General features: G+C 41.2%; 1 protein-coding gene and 1 non-coding gene across 5 annotated transcripts; both read right to left on the bottom strand.

Moving 5' to 3' along the window:
- Positions 1-659: 659 nt before the first annotated feature.
- trnap-cgg lies at positions 660-731 on the bottom strand. The gene has a single exon. It is a non-coding gene; the product is annotated as a tRNA-Pro (tRNA).
- Positions 732-1,026: 295 nt separating this feature from the next.
- On the bottom strand, positions 1,027-13,728 carry LOC110503980 (dual specificity tyrosine-phosphorylation-regulated kinase 1A). 4 transcript variants are annotated; one of them, XM_036961465.1, is made up of 12 exons: positions 12,938-13,727; positions 11,118-11,187; positions 9,390-9,586; positions 9,124-9,216; positions 8,795-8,983; positions 6,843-6,990; positions 6,428-6,714; positions 6,097-6,243; positions 5,831-5,971; positions 5,403-5,706; positions 5,062-5,186; positions 1,027-4,725 (listed from the first exon to the last, which is right to left on the bottom strand). In XM_036961465.1, exons 2-12 carry the CDS (start codon positions 11,125-11,127, stop codon positions 4,153-4,155), a joined length of 2,214 nt encoding a protein of 737 aa, XP_036817360.1. In that variant the 5' UTR covers positions 11,128-11,187; positions 12,938-13,727; the 3' UTR covers positions 1,027-4,152. The 4 variants fall into 4 exon arrangements, with proteins under 4 accessions (XP_036817360.1, XP_036817359.1, XP_036817361.1 ...); XM_036961464.1 differs by lacking the exon at positions 12,938-13,727 and adding an exon at positions 12,189-12,928 and having other exon boundaries at positions 4,153-4,725; XM_036961466.1 differs by lacking the exon at positions 11,118-11,187 and having other exon boundaries at positions 4,153-4,725; positions 12,938-13,728.
- Positions 13,729-14,408: the final 680 nt, after the last annotated feature.

Raw genomic sequence — 14,408 nt, 5'->3', positions numbered from 1 at the left:
GTTCAACAAATAAAGTACGTCACAATGATGTCTTGTCACGTGCTCATTTGTGTTATCTCTATGCACAGATCTAGGATCAGCTCTAACTACCATTACACATTTACATTGTAAGGGTTAAAAGAAAAACGTACCTCGGATCAGTGTAAAATCCCGTGAATAGAGGCTTCTAGATGACTGTGCGTCTTCTACGTTACACTAACGATTTCGTTACACTCGTGTAAGAGCGACCCCAAATTTGCAAAAATATAGCTAGTTTGTCATGGCAATTGGACATATAGGAAATATAGTCAACTTTAAACGGCTACGGTTCGGATTCATGAAAAAAACAAATGTACTTATAAACGAGCGTGAATAAAGACAAAACACATGCTTCATCTGGCTCGTTGGTCTAGGGTGCGAGAGTTCAAATCCCGGACGAGCCCTCTTTTTATGTCTAAAATTAAATATGTCAACGTTGTGGATGGAAACATGGTGAATTTGCTATACATGTGCATGAGTTAAACCCAGCAAAATAGAACTCACTGCGTCATAGAGTTATTGTTCAATCTCTGTTATATTCTATGTAGTTGCACCAAATATACCACTTTTCACTACGTTGTTGCTATGATACAGCATTCAATTACTTGTATCTTAGCATTGCTCTTTAAATTTAAAATGACGGGCTCGTCCGGGATTTGAACCCGGGACCTCTCGCACCCGAAGCGAGAATCATACCCCTAGACCAACGAGCCACAGCGTAAAATACACTGATCTATATGATTATAAAATTAGAAAACCCTCGTGATAATTTGACGATTGATAAAGAGTTCATAAGGTCACTTCAATCATAATACATCTCATCTACTACACCCATTACATGTAGCTTGCTGTTGTGGAGAGAATCACTCAGGCTTTCTTACAACACTAGTATGATAACGTTGCCGGTTTGTTGTGCTGATCAGTATATTTTGAGTGTGAATCATAATTATAGGCTACACAAAGGAGTTATGGTGTTAAACAATTATTATTATTGAGCAGAAAAGTGTCCACTATCATGATAATTTATTTGGTATTTGTGCAGGTATAAATAGCATTGAGACAATAGACAGTGTATTCCTGGAAGAAATACATATTGGTGTGTGAAGATAAGTTGAGGAACAGAGGCTCACAACAGTTCAATTAACTTCTTTTTATATATCATACATAAGACTGTCTTAATATAATACAAAGGGCATTGTCATATACACAGCAAAGTCTTGACTAGATCTTACAATCTGTGGATACATGGACTTATCCTTTTCCCCATGCTGTTCAGTTTTATAGTGCATGTTACATGTACAAAAATTGATGAAAAAAAAAAAAATGAAGGAAAAGATATTCAAATGAAATCTGAGGACTTGCGCTTCTGTAGGGTGAGGGATATGTCAACAAGTACTCAAATGTGTGAAACCCAAACATAACAGCCTTATTGAAAATGGAACCACTTTTTTTCCACCATGTGCTTCTCATACAACCAAAATGTAAGGTTTGTGGATGTACATGCACTTACAATATACCCTGTGAAAATTAAGGTTTGAAGATATAGCTTTCCCTGTTTGATTCAAACCCTACCTCATAGTGTTGTCCTGATGTAGTCAAGTACCTCTGACCAGAGACCATGATACACCACTGACTAAGAAAACTGAGATCTTGCCACTGAATGGTCACCAAATTGACAAACAATCATCATACCAGCAGGAGCAAGGTAGTGAGTTCTATACTTCCTTTATTAAAAAATATAAATATATACATAAATTCTATTTCAACTATTAAAAAGGGGCTGCATGTCATGACAACTGCTCTAGATCAAAGGTCATTCAGCATGATCTGAAACAGGCTCACACTTAAGAGTCACTCAAGTTTATTATTATTATTTTTAAATATTTTTTTTTAACCTTTATTTTGGAATGTTTAGTACCAGTATGAGTGCCAGCAAAACCACTGTCAATTTCTGAATCTCAAAAATCATGAGGGGTATGAAAAATGATTGTGATTATAATTTTAACATTTAGATAAAATCAAAATATCATTACAGGTAGCTTTGCATTTGTGGTTATACCAAACATGATTTGTCCTTGTGATGGTCTCTCCCCTGAATTATGATGACAATAGAATGGTGTCCTGCGGTCTGTGTGTGTTTAACTAAGAAGGCTGTTATGAGCAGGACTTTGGTCTTGTTATTTTTTCCAGAGATGACCAAAAAAAAAAAGAAAAAAAAAAGCACTTCAAAATCCCTGATATAAAATAAACTGAATGAAACATGTATTTGATTTACTGTCGAGTTCTACGGACATGCATGTCTGCCTAAGTTGAGCATCATCCTCAGGACAAGAGGGCTGCTGGCACGCTTTCCATTTGAATAGGACCAGGCTCACAAGGTGCTCTGCCAAATCATTTTGAAACAATTGTCTGTACACTGCCAGGGTAATGAAACTAAAATAGTCTTGAGTTATGGCAGTAGCTAGCATGTCAACCAAATTATGTATGAAAGGCAGCGAAACCCTTAAAAATAGTATACGTGGGGGAAAATGCAGAAATAGAACGCAGTTGTCTCCATTGAACCATGAGCTTTTAATTATGCTACTCTGGAGCCTGCAGAGTAACTACCAATGTCACCAAACATACTAAGGTTAAAAGAGAGACTCCACAAATTAAAATCAACCAAATAATATGGAAACAGGTTTGGTAAAACATTGCAACCTTAACTGTTAAAATATATGGTAGCTAAGTTCAACAACGGGTTCCAGTTTTGCTAGAGCAATATATTGCTGCTGTTTTGTATTGACGTTAAAATAAGATCTTGATAAACGGAGTCAAAAGTGGTGAACTGCTACATTATTGGTTACAGACACCTAATATGCTTTAAAAACAACTGCTTTGGTATAAAAAATATCCAAAGGGAAAATAAATTATTGTAAAATTCACAGCATAATTTGAGGAGGAAAAAAGGCAGTCACTTAACTCGTTTTTCTTTTCAGTTTCCGTTTAAGATGGAGAATTTGTGCAGGCGTTCAGATGAGGAACTACATGCAGATTTGGGGGGGTGGTAAGCAAAGGGACTCTGGAAAAGATAGTTCTTTCCACTGTGAAATCCTTAATCTGTGAACAAGATTTGAGGAAGTAATGTTTAGGAGATTGGTGTGTACAAGAAGACCCTGTAATGTGGGGCCCCATTAATAAGAAATCTTTGTAGAGAAAGGCCTCAGAAATTATTCTTAATTACCTTTTTCTATTATGTTTATTCTCCTTAAAGAATTAAGGGCTGTCTAGAGAGAAAAAAAAATAGAGGAAAGCCATGTTAATTCAAATGATAATGTCCAGCTCCGTCCCATTCCAAGTCCATGAGTCGTAAGGCCAAAGGGTTATCTGAGAACCAGCCACTGACTGAACCAGTCTTCCCCGCGCTTCGCCGGATCCTTTTCTTCTCCAGAGCCAATCTCTCGTCTGTGCCAGGCCGGACCCAGCTCACCGGGCCCCTGGACTTAATGGGGGTAGCGCTCCCCTCAGAACCTCCCCACTCAACATCTTCCACCTGCAGGGTAATTCCTCCACTGTCTGGGCCAGCGCACGCTATAGGAACTCCACTGCTATGTGCTCCCCTCTCACAGAGTTACACAATACCGACAGACAACACGAAATATCACTGCAAACACTTTCCTCCTGGTCAAGCTACATGTTTTAAAAGCAGCTCTTTTGTGACAATTCACTTTAAAAAAAGGGTAAAACAATCAACAACTGTGGAACAAAAATGTCAGAAATTCCACAGTTTTAAATAAGAGGTGTTAGCAATTCATTACTGACAGCTACCTGTAAAACTGCTTCCAACTGTATCCCCAATGCTCACCAGAAGATTTTGCCACGTAATACCAGACGGTGGTTATTTGTTACATGAATTTTGTGAAATGGCAGATGGAGGTCTCAATTTTACTATGGTTATTTTGCAACATTACTATGTGTAATGATTGCAAAGGAAAAACGGAAACCACATTCTTTTAACAAAGGATCTTCTCTGTAGTAGCGGTTCAGTGATATCTCCCTTCTGACGTGAGCAGCTTTAGTTCGACACACCTGTAGTAAAAAACACCACCTTAAAAATGACGCACAGGGGGAACACACAGCCAAATGTCAGTGCAGTCACGAGCTGGCCATGGAACTCTGCTGCACACACACTCCAGTCATGGGAGACTCCTCCCGGTCCATGCCCTGCCTCATGCCCAGGTGGCCCTCTGGTAGGTAGTGAGCCGGCCCAGTGTTTGTGCCCATGGGGTACGCAGGGTGGGCGGCCATGCCCGTCTCCTGCCGGGGGTTCGAGAAGGCGCCCAACCCCATGCTCAGCCCGCCGTGATGCCCAAAGGGCAGGTGGCGGAGCTGGTAGGCCTGGTTGCCATGGTTCCCAGTGGAAGAGGAAGATGTGGAGGAAGAGGAGGCAGAGGAAGACAGGGAGGTCATGGACAGATGGCCATGCACCACCTCCATGGAGTCCTGTGTGGAGGCGCTGTGTGTGGGAGAGGTGTAATGCCGTGGCCGGGGCCTTGTGGCCATCACCTGCGCATGGTGATGATGGGGGTGGGAGTGGGGGTGCAGGGCCTTGGGGTGCTGAGGAGGGACATGGAAGGTGGTCTCCTGGACTGGGTGGGTCTCTCCGGCCACTGGCTCAGGTCCAACGCCGCCTCCCCTCACCAATGGGGGAGGGTAAGTCTTTCTTGCCTGTCAGTGGATCACAGAAACAGAAATCAAATCAATTCATCTCTCATACTGGCTCTGACTTTGCTGATAACTACTTTGAGGAAACATGTACTTAATATGACTGATGTGGTTGTCCCACCCAGCTCTTAAGATGAATGCACTAACTCAGTCACTCTGGATAAGAGCATCTGCTAAATGACTAAAATGTCAATTTCAATACTCTTGGCAAATGCTACTTGGAAAATGTCATACCATTACATTCCCAGTGCATTTAAATAATATTGACTACATTAGGACTTACAACAGGTTGTCTATTGATTAATTAGCTTCTTCAAATGAATGACAAAGACATGTCACCTGTGGACAGAGGGTGTCACCATCGATGGCTGGCAGCACTGCCCCAAAGTGCCCTCCACTGTGTAGGTGGTGATGGGTGGGGTCAGACCTTGCCCTGCCACTGGTACTTGTCCCAGATGATCCTCCTGCAAGAGAGAGAGACAAGGGCACAACCTCAGCCCATCACACCACATCTAAAAAATGACAACCTAGCAAAGGTTTAAAATAGTATATATTTTTTAAGCACCATCAACTGTTGGGTTTCCCACCAGTGCACTGAAAAGGCACCACTTTGAGATATGAGCCCGCAACCGCAATATTCCGATGAGAGAAAGAGGGTCAATTGAGCCAGGGAGTGTTACCGGAGCTGGAGGAGGTGCTGGAGGTGGTTCCAGAGGACTGGGACTGCTCCAGCGCTGGGCTGGTAGACACACTGCTGCTCGTGTTGGTCCCCTCGTCTGCCGTCTTCTTGAAGAAGCTGTGCTGTAGGGCGTAGTAGGGCTGTATGCGGCTCTTGGGGTCGTAGTCCAACATCCGCAGGATCAGGTCCTTGAACTTCAAGTAGTCAGCGACGGCGTGGCCAGACTCCCCCGCCCGCCGGCCACCTGGACCCCCGGCCTCCACACCCAGGATGGAGTGGAGCTTTCGAGAGGCTGGAGGCTTATACTGCTCAGAGGAAAGACAAGGGGAAGAGACAGAGGGGGTGTCAGGTACTTGAACTCAAATACACAACACTACCAAAAGCCACTGTTAGGACACCACATTGAGAGAGGAACCGCAGAACACTCACCCTTTTGCCATCTTTGGTCTTCTTAACGCTCCATGTGCCATCTGATAGCTTCTCAAAGAACTTCCTGGCTTTTGGGGCTAGGTCCATAATGTGATTGGGGGGGATACCTAGAACTTCAACTATCTTATTCATCTGGTCCACCTGAGAATTATAGAACAGAACAAAATAATGCCATGGATTAATGTTAATTGCGTGTATCAAATTAATTTACTCAGAGTTGGCTACATTTAAAAAGATCTCCAGCTAGTCAGTCAAGCCTACTGTACCTCGTTGGCGCCACTGAAGAGGGGCTCTCCGGTGTGCATTTCTACCAGGATGCAGCCCAGGGACCACATGTCGATGGCCAGGTCATAGGGCATGCCCAGCAGCACCTCTGGGGAGCGGTAAAAACGACTCTGGATGTACTGGTATATCTAAGGAAGGACAAAAATAATAAATCACAACCCATTCTTAAAGATAACATTACAGATATCAGCATTAAATGCTTGAGAACAGAATATACATCAGAGGTATACAGAACATATGCAAGAAATTAGACTTGTGAAAGACAAGGTTAAACTCTTTTGGACCAAGACAATAAGTAGTAGATTAGCATACCCTCTGTCCCAGTTGGCAGGAGCTGCCAAAGTCCACTATCTTGATGGCGCTCCTTTTGGGGTTGCACAGCAGGATGTTCTCAGGCTTCAGGTCACAGTGGATGATGCTTAGCTCAGGCGTGGCCAGGAACAGTAGCGCAGTGCAAAGCTGCTGGGCAAACTTCCTGGTCAGGTTGAGAGAGACGCCACGGAAGTTGGTGTTCCGCAGCAGGTCATATAGGTTGTACGAGAGCATCTCAAACACCAGGCAGAGGTGGTTCCGGAACATGAAGTGACGTTTCAGGTGAACTACATGATAGGAAAAATAAACATTCTGCCAGTCAAGTTTGGCTGATACACCAATCTCTCCTGTATGTGTAAAACATAACAGTACTCCATAATGGCTTGGACAATAGACAAGCACTAGAGTGCATTACCTATGTAGTATTTCATCTCAGTGTCATGTTTGTTCATGAGCTCTAGGAGACGCACTTCAATCTGAGCTTGATTGAGAAAAGCTTTTTTGTTCTTGATGATCTTGATGGCAACCCACTCCTGCTCTGCACGGTCATACGCTTTTACAACCTACAGCAATCACAAGGAGAGAAAAAACACCAACACATGCAGTACCAGCCAAAAGTTTTAGAACACCTACTCATTCAAGGATTTTTCTATATTTTTGCTATTTTCTACAATGTAGAATAATAGTGAAGACATCAAAACTATGAAATAACACATGGAATCATATTTGAGATTCTTCAAAGTAGCCACCCTTTGCCTTGATGACAGCCTTGCACACTCTTGGCATTCTCTCAACGAGCTTCATGAGGTAGTCACCTCGAATGCATTTCTATTAACAGGTGTGCCTTGTTAAAAGTTAATTTGTTGAATTTCTTAATGCATTTGAGCCAATCAGTTGTGTTGTGACAAGACAGGGTGGTATACAGAAGAGTGTCTTTCACCAAATAGGGCTAAATCCATATTATGGCAAGAACAGCTCAAATTAGCAAAGAGAAACAGTCCATCATTACTTGGAAAACATGAAGGTCAGTCAATCCAGAAAATGTCAAGAAATTTGACCGTTTCTTCAAGTGCAGTCGCACACCGGGGCGGCAGGGTAGCCTAGTGGTTAGAGAGTTGGATTAGTAACCGCAAGGTTGCAAGTTCAAACCCCCGAGCTGACAAGGTACAAATCTGTCGTTCTGCCCCTGAACAGGCAGTTAACCCACTGTTCCTAGGCCGTCATTGAAAATAAGAATTTGTTCTTAACTGACTTGCCTAGTTAAATAACGGTAAAATAAAAAATAAATAAACCATCAAGTGCTATGATGAAACTGGCGCTCATGAGGACCACCGCAGGAAAGGAAGACCCTCTGCTGCAGAGGATAAGTTCATTGGAGTTACCAGCCTCAGATTGCAGGTCAAATAAATGCTTCACAGAGTTCAAGTAACAGGCATCTCAACATCAACTGTTCAGAGGAGACTGCGTGAAGCAGGCCTTCATGGTCGAATTGCTGCAAAGAAACCACCACTAAAGAAGAGACTTGCTTGGGCCAAGAAACACGAGCAATAGATATTAGACCGGTGGAAATCTGTCCTTTGGTCTGATGAGTCCAAATGAGCGATTTTTGGTTCCAACCGCCGTGTCTTTGTGAGACGCAGAGTAGGTGAAGGGATGATCTCTGCATGTGTGGTTCCCACCATGAAGTATGGAGGAGGTGTGATGGTGCTTTGCTGGTAACACTGTCAGCGATTTATTTATAATTCAAGGCACACTTAACCAGCATGGCTACTACAGCATTCTGCTGTGATATCCCATCTGCTTTGCATTTAGTGGGACTATCATTTGTTTTTCAACAGGACAATGACCCAACACACCTCCAGGCTGTGTAAGGGCTATTTGACCAATAAGGAGAGTGATGGCGTGCTGCATCAGAAGACCTGGCCTCCACAATCACCCGACGTCAGCCCAATTGAGATGGTTTAGAATGAGTTGGACCACAGAGTGAAGGAAAAGCAGCCAACAAGTGCTCAGCATAGGTGGAAACTCCTTCAAGATTGTAGGAAAAGCATTCCTCGTGAAGATGGTTGAGAGAATGCCAAGAGTGTGCAAAGCTGTCATCGAGGCAAAGGGTGGCTACTTTGAAGAATCTAAAATCTATTTTAATTGGTTTAACCCTTTTTTGGTTACCACATGATTCCATGTGTTATTTCTTAGTTTTGATGTCTTCACTATTATTCTACAATGTGGAAAATAGTAATAAAGAAAAACCCTTGAATGAGTAGGTCTGCCCAAACTTTTGACTGGTACTGTATTTTCTTATGTTTTAATCACACTAGCTACACAAGTGATCACGAGAATAATGTTGAATCATTTACAAAAGTATACCTGTCCAAATGACCCTTTGCCGATCAAGGAGTCAATCTCATAGCGGTCCATCCACTTTTCCCCATTCTTGACAATGTAATCGTAGTTGTCATCGTCATAGCCATCATTGAAGACCTTCCTCTCTTTCTTGTGACTGGAGTCTTCACCCTGACCCGTTTGGTGCCGCCGCTTCTTTTTTGCATAATACACCTAGAGTCCAGGAAAGAACCGCAATACAGACATTAGAATATGTACTTCCTAATCTAACTGACTACATGAAAAATATTCAAAACTATAATTTTTTATGTTGTGGCAATTGCAGTACATTAAACAGCAGAAACCAGTCTCACCTCATTGATCTGTTTATAGGTTTTGATAAGGTCTATGGAGAGCTTCCGCAGGGGAGCCAAAGTAGGGTCACGAAAGCACTGGGGCATGTGCCTCTGTAACAAATCACAAGAAAAGCATTAATATCTCAGACAAAAAAAAAGGTGTATGAACTTTTCTTACAATTTGCAATCAAACTGATAGGCTACTTAAAGTTCTGATTTCTACTGGGCAAGTGTGTGTTTAAAAGTGAATGACAAATTGAGAGGTTTGTGGGTTGCTTGTATACCGGATTGGCAGTGAGCTGTTGCGCCTGGTCGCTGTACGGTAGGACCGCAGCAGTTTGGTCAGTGCTTGGCTGGTGGCGGTCACTGTACTGCTGGTGCGTATGGGGCATTGGAGCAGCCATCTGAAGACCAGCAGCGTGGAAAGAAAAAGAGGGCGCAAGCCGGACGGACGAAGGTTTGCATGCTGAAGTCTCTCCTCCTGAAATAAGTCAAAATTGATATGAGTTAATGCTGATTTTTTTTTATATATATATATATATAAATAAATAAATTTAAAAAACGTATACAAACTTTCCCTGAAGTAGTGAGAAATCAAGTTGATTTTTCAGACTGATTACTCTATCAATGGCAGGTTTCCTGCAGTGACAAACTGATCTAAAATACCACATCAAGGGGTCTAGAAATGTAGGCACACAGCTTTAACCTTTACTATGTAGTATGAATCTCAATGATTATCAACTGAAAATCCGAAATGGGATGTTGGTCAATTCTAACTAACATGTTACGGTCAGTGTAATTTCTCTCATATAATTGACATGAGTAGGAAGACATAGGCCTAACTCTTACTGTTAAATAGCGATGTTATTCAAATTATATACAGCATGTTTGTTGTATTAGCATCCATGAGAATGTGCCGTCAGAACAGCGGGAGGCTATAGAATATGTACTTTTAGATCAGGAATAAAGATGCAATATTTATACAGCCTGGGTAGTTAATCAACCTTCTCTTTATGTGAAAATAAATTAGAAAAGTATTACGTAGCTTGTTCATCTATCAGCATCTCACCAGACAACACAATTCACTAGCGTTACACAGTAACCACTATTCAGAATCCCAGCAACAGCACCTAATTAGCATAGCCTATCACCACAGAGATACAGCGTGATTTGGCAAGCCCATCAATGCACAGGCCAATCACAACGCAGTATGCAAATAGCCTACTTTTGTTGCCAGGGCAGAGCGGCTCCCATTTTCCAATGAGAAAGCAAGAAATAAACAAGAAATAAAATTGAACTTTGGCACACTTAGAGGCCGCTTTCAGTACACTAGAGCCTGACAGCAAAATAGCAGCACAGCCTAAAGCCTGCACTCCATCTGAGAGCACTAGAAACAGAGCTGACCCAGCTGTGGAGGAACAAATATATCCAGACTGATAGATATTATTAGGAGAACCTTGGAAATAAAGATGTACAGTAGCTACATTCCAGGAGAATCCAGTTTAGAATTATACAATTGTAATATGCCATTTCTGACACATCATACAATAATAACACATGTATGAGGTATAACTGATCATGGGGGTGACCTCAGAATCTGACAAAAATCAAATAAGGTAGCCTAGTCTAACCCCGTTTCTCACTCTAAGTAGTACAGTACTATTCCTTATAAATTGTGATTTATATTACATGTGTAATATTGTACATTTAATATTATATAGGCCTTTATATAATTATATCTGGGGCTGGTCAGTTCACGCTTGTCCTTTGTATAACTGTTCAATAATAATGCTTGCCAGTTGTTGAAGCATCCTTCCAAGCTCACTAAATACAAAAGATTCATCTGTAAGGATGACTGGCATTTCTTTCTTCTCCACTTTCTTGGCTGACATCTTGAGGTGCACCATGGTTTATTTTAAACTTCACTCCATTTAATGTAATCCCAATTCCAAATTGTCAGAAGACTGCCTCCTCCCCACCAAAGAGAAAATATTGCAGATATTGCAGCTAACCTGGATGCATCGTCTCCTGTAAAATTTCATATCATCCTGGGAGGAGAGTCCAGCAGCAAACCACAACCCACTATGAAGAACAAAAAGAGATAAGTATCATTGACTGTGCATTTCTGGTGGGATCTACTTTCCAATAGCACAAAAACTTTGGTGGAAAAAAGAGGGAGGAAAAATACCAAAACATTGCAAAGGATGACTCTCACAATGTTTAAAAAAAATATATATATATTGTAAAATTCACATTCTGTAACTCTAGAAAATAGAAAGCTCTAATCAATCCAACAAATCAAATTTTCCCAGTCAGTCTGGTTAATTTCAGTGAACCAATGACTCAAAGATTGTGTTTGGCATGTTGACAATTAACCATATAAATCTAAGAGGTATAAAGCTGTTTACTTTTTGAAAGAACAGTTCAGAAACATGGTTCACACCGAGACAGGCGCCATCCTAGCAGGTCAAATCAGGTTGACCATTGTTTTGGACCTAGTAAAACTAGAGATCTCCTCTCAGAATGTCTATACTCATTGTCAAAGCCATTAACTTGATATGCCTGTGATGAAGATGACCCGAATGCCTCAACAGCAACTAACTAATAAAATAAAATATTACACTATGTATAGACAGTGAGCAGAAGTATTTTCAGTGTGGGAAGGGTTGCTAAATATGATATACAGTATAAGCCTACATTGCAATGCAAGTGTTTTGAATACAAACTGTATACCATTTAAATTTTTCAGAACAGTGCATATAAAGTAGAAATAACGCATTCAACTGTTCCACTAAGGAAAAACAAGGTAATTACTTGTAAAGCATAAACGATCATAACATTCCCCGTTTTCAGGACCGTCTTCTGAACAGTTCCTTTTCTGGCTATTGAGTCGAGACATGAACACAGGCCTAGTTACACTGATATACCGTTATAATACGAATTGTGTGTATGCATCTTCATATCTAACTATGTCTATCCTAAGACATGTATTATTCCCTCAGTTTTGTTACATACTTGCACTTTCAAATCGGGCTGTCATCAGTTCAAAATAAGGAATTATCAACTGTTAGCCAACTACTCACAGGTGATGGAGTATTTCTCGCCATGGTTGGAATTTGGAAAGGAAATCATCTGTTTAGTTTAGCCTTCTCAAGAGCAGAATTGTCAACGGCAAAGTCTGGCTTCGTCCACAATGACAAACACTACCTAGCTTGGTTGCTCATTAGCTAACGTTACCCTTCTTGCTTTGATACGTTAAGGCAAGCCACCCGTTTCCTCTCGCCAGAGTGATTGCAGTGACGATGTGTTCTGCGAGCGAGCTGTATGGGCCTACTAGCAAGCTACGCGTTAGATGACCAGCTAGCTATGTGGCGAGCTTGCCAACTTATTAGCAAGCCAATAACGCAAGATATGGGGCCTGAATTGTTAACTGGCTACCTTGTTACTGTTACCTTGCCCACACCTTTCTAACAGGTTTGGCACGTTAACGACCATAGCTAGCTAACGAGAAATGCCCATAAACACTTAACGTTAGCTAGCTATTAACTTCCGTTAGCACTCTGACGTAACGTTAGCTACAACTAAAGGTACAATGTTGTTAGCTCACTAGCTAGGTTTAAAACATGTTAGGTGTAGCTAGATCCAGAGCGCTAACGTTAGCTAGCAAATCTGTACTGGCTAATGTTAGCGATATTCTGATGACATCCGCCGGCCAATGCAATGGTTGCTGATCGTTAGCTAGATAATTAGCTAACTAATAAACTACCACCCCATGTAACGTTAGCTACCTTTCTTACACAACACACATAGTCAGCTTCATATACGGGCTCACCTCTGATGGCACGATCTTCATTTAAAGTCAAATAACCTGTATGATAGGGCAACTTATCCAGCTTGAGCTTCTCCGCCCTCAATCGTCGGCTAAGTTAACCGTGGCAGTCAGTCAACTCAATTCCCGTAACGCGAAGGTGAAAAGTATCCCCCACTGGCCAGCCAAGTAAAACTTCTTGACGATCAAATGCGTTCCCAACCAACAAAATTAGTTATCCACCCAACTACGACTAGCATCAGCTGATGACTAGCGCCTACTAGCTCGTATGCTAGCTAGCTAGTTGACAAAACGAACGTGGCTACTGCTGTTGACTAGCTAAGGTTAGCTAACAAGATTCTGTAGCTAGGAATTCAATAGCTAAATAAAAGGTTGCTACATTTAGATTGTTCCGTTTTCTTGCAAGCTCACCACGGGAAACACGGACGTAGGCAATCATAACGAATAATAATCTAAATCCCCCAAAATATGAAACAAATATCATGCCCTAAAATATACGCTTATTTTGGACAATAATTTTTATGTCAATTTTCACAAAATGGCGCGCGTCCCAAACCTGCGCAGTGAACCGGCCCGGTAGACCAAGTGCGGCTCCCCCTAAATATATTTAAACTATGCTACATAATTTGCTTCTGAATTGTCTAAATTCGATCCATTCGACGCATTGTTTTCAACACAAATGTCAATGGTATATCCAGTGATTGCATTATTCCGGCGGGAAGGGAGAACATTTGAAAATAATCCGCAAAAAAACCTTCTGACAAAATGGCGATGGCCTGAGTTGTTACTATGACAACTGTCAATCAAACTATCCAATCCGGGACGAACCAATGACGAGAATAATTCAACCATAGATTCAACGTTGCATGCTGTCATAACTTGTCAATCAACCAGTAATTCTGATGAAGAAATTGTCTCAATTTAACTATAACATTCTAAAGTAGAATAAAATCATCCAGATAGCATTTCTAAATTAAAAATGCATGAATAGGAATTTGCCAAACTTTTTTGCATGCATTTTTGAGGCAGTCATAAAACTGTATGTAGACTGCAAAAAGAAATGAGTAGAAAATGAAATGCAAGACATGCAGACCTAAATAAGAATTTGTTCTTAACCGACTTGCCTAGTTAAATAAAGGTTAAATAAACAATAAAAAACAGTCAGATTGACATGACATGATTCCTGAATATGAACAAGCTGTGTGATATTGTTGCATAGAACACATCTATAAAATACATTCCTTATCAGGACAGAATTAAATTCAGTTTTTCTTTTAGTGGCTGTTGTGCTTTACAGTAGAGACTAGAGGTATAAAGGGCACCCACATGTAGCCTATACTCTATGGCTGTCAGTTTAACGGTTCTCTAAGGTTCCATGAACTCAGTTTAGCAAAACCTGATGCTTGACAATTTACTAGTAACATTTAACATGTGATAAGATATTCACAAATCAGATCCAACTACAGAAAGTAAC

This window comes from Oncorhynchus mykiss, chromosome 24 (assembly GCF_013265735.2).
Source record: "Oncorhynchus mykiss isolate Arlee chromosome 24, USDA_OmykA_1.1, whole genome shotgun sequence".
NCBI lineage: Eukaryota > Metazoa > Chordata > Actinopteri > Salmoniformes > Salmonidae > Oncorhynchus > Oncorhynchus mykiss.
Note: the sequence above shows the minus strand (reverse complement) of the source record. Positions and strands in the feature narration are given on the sequence as shown.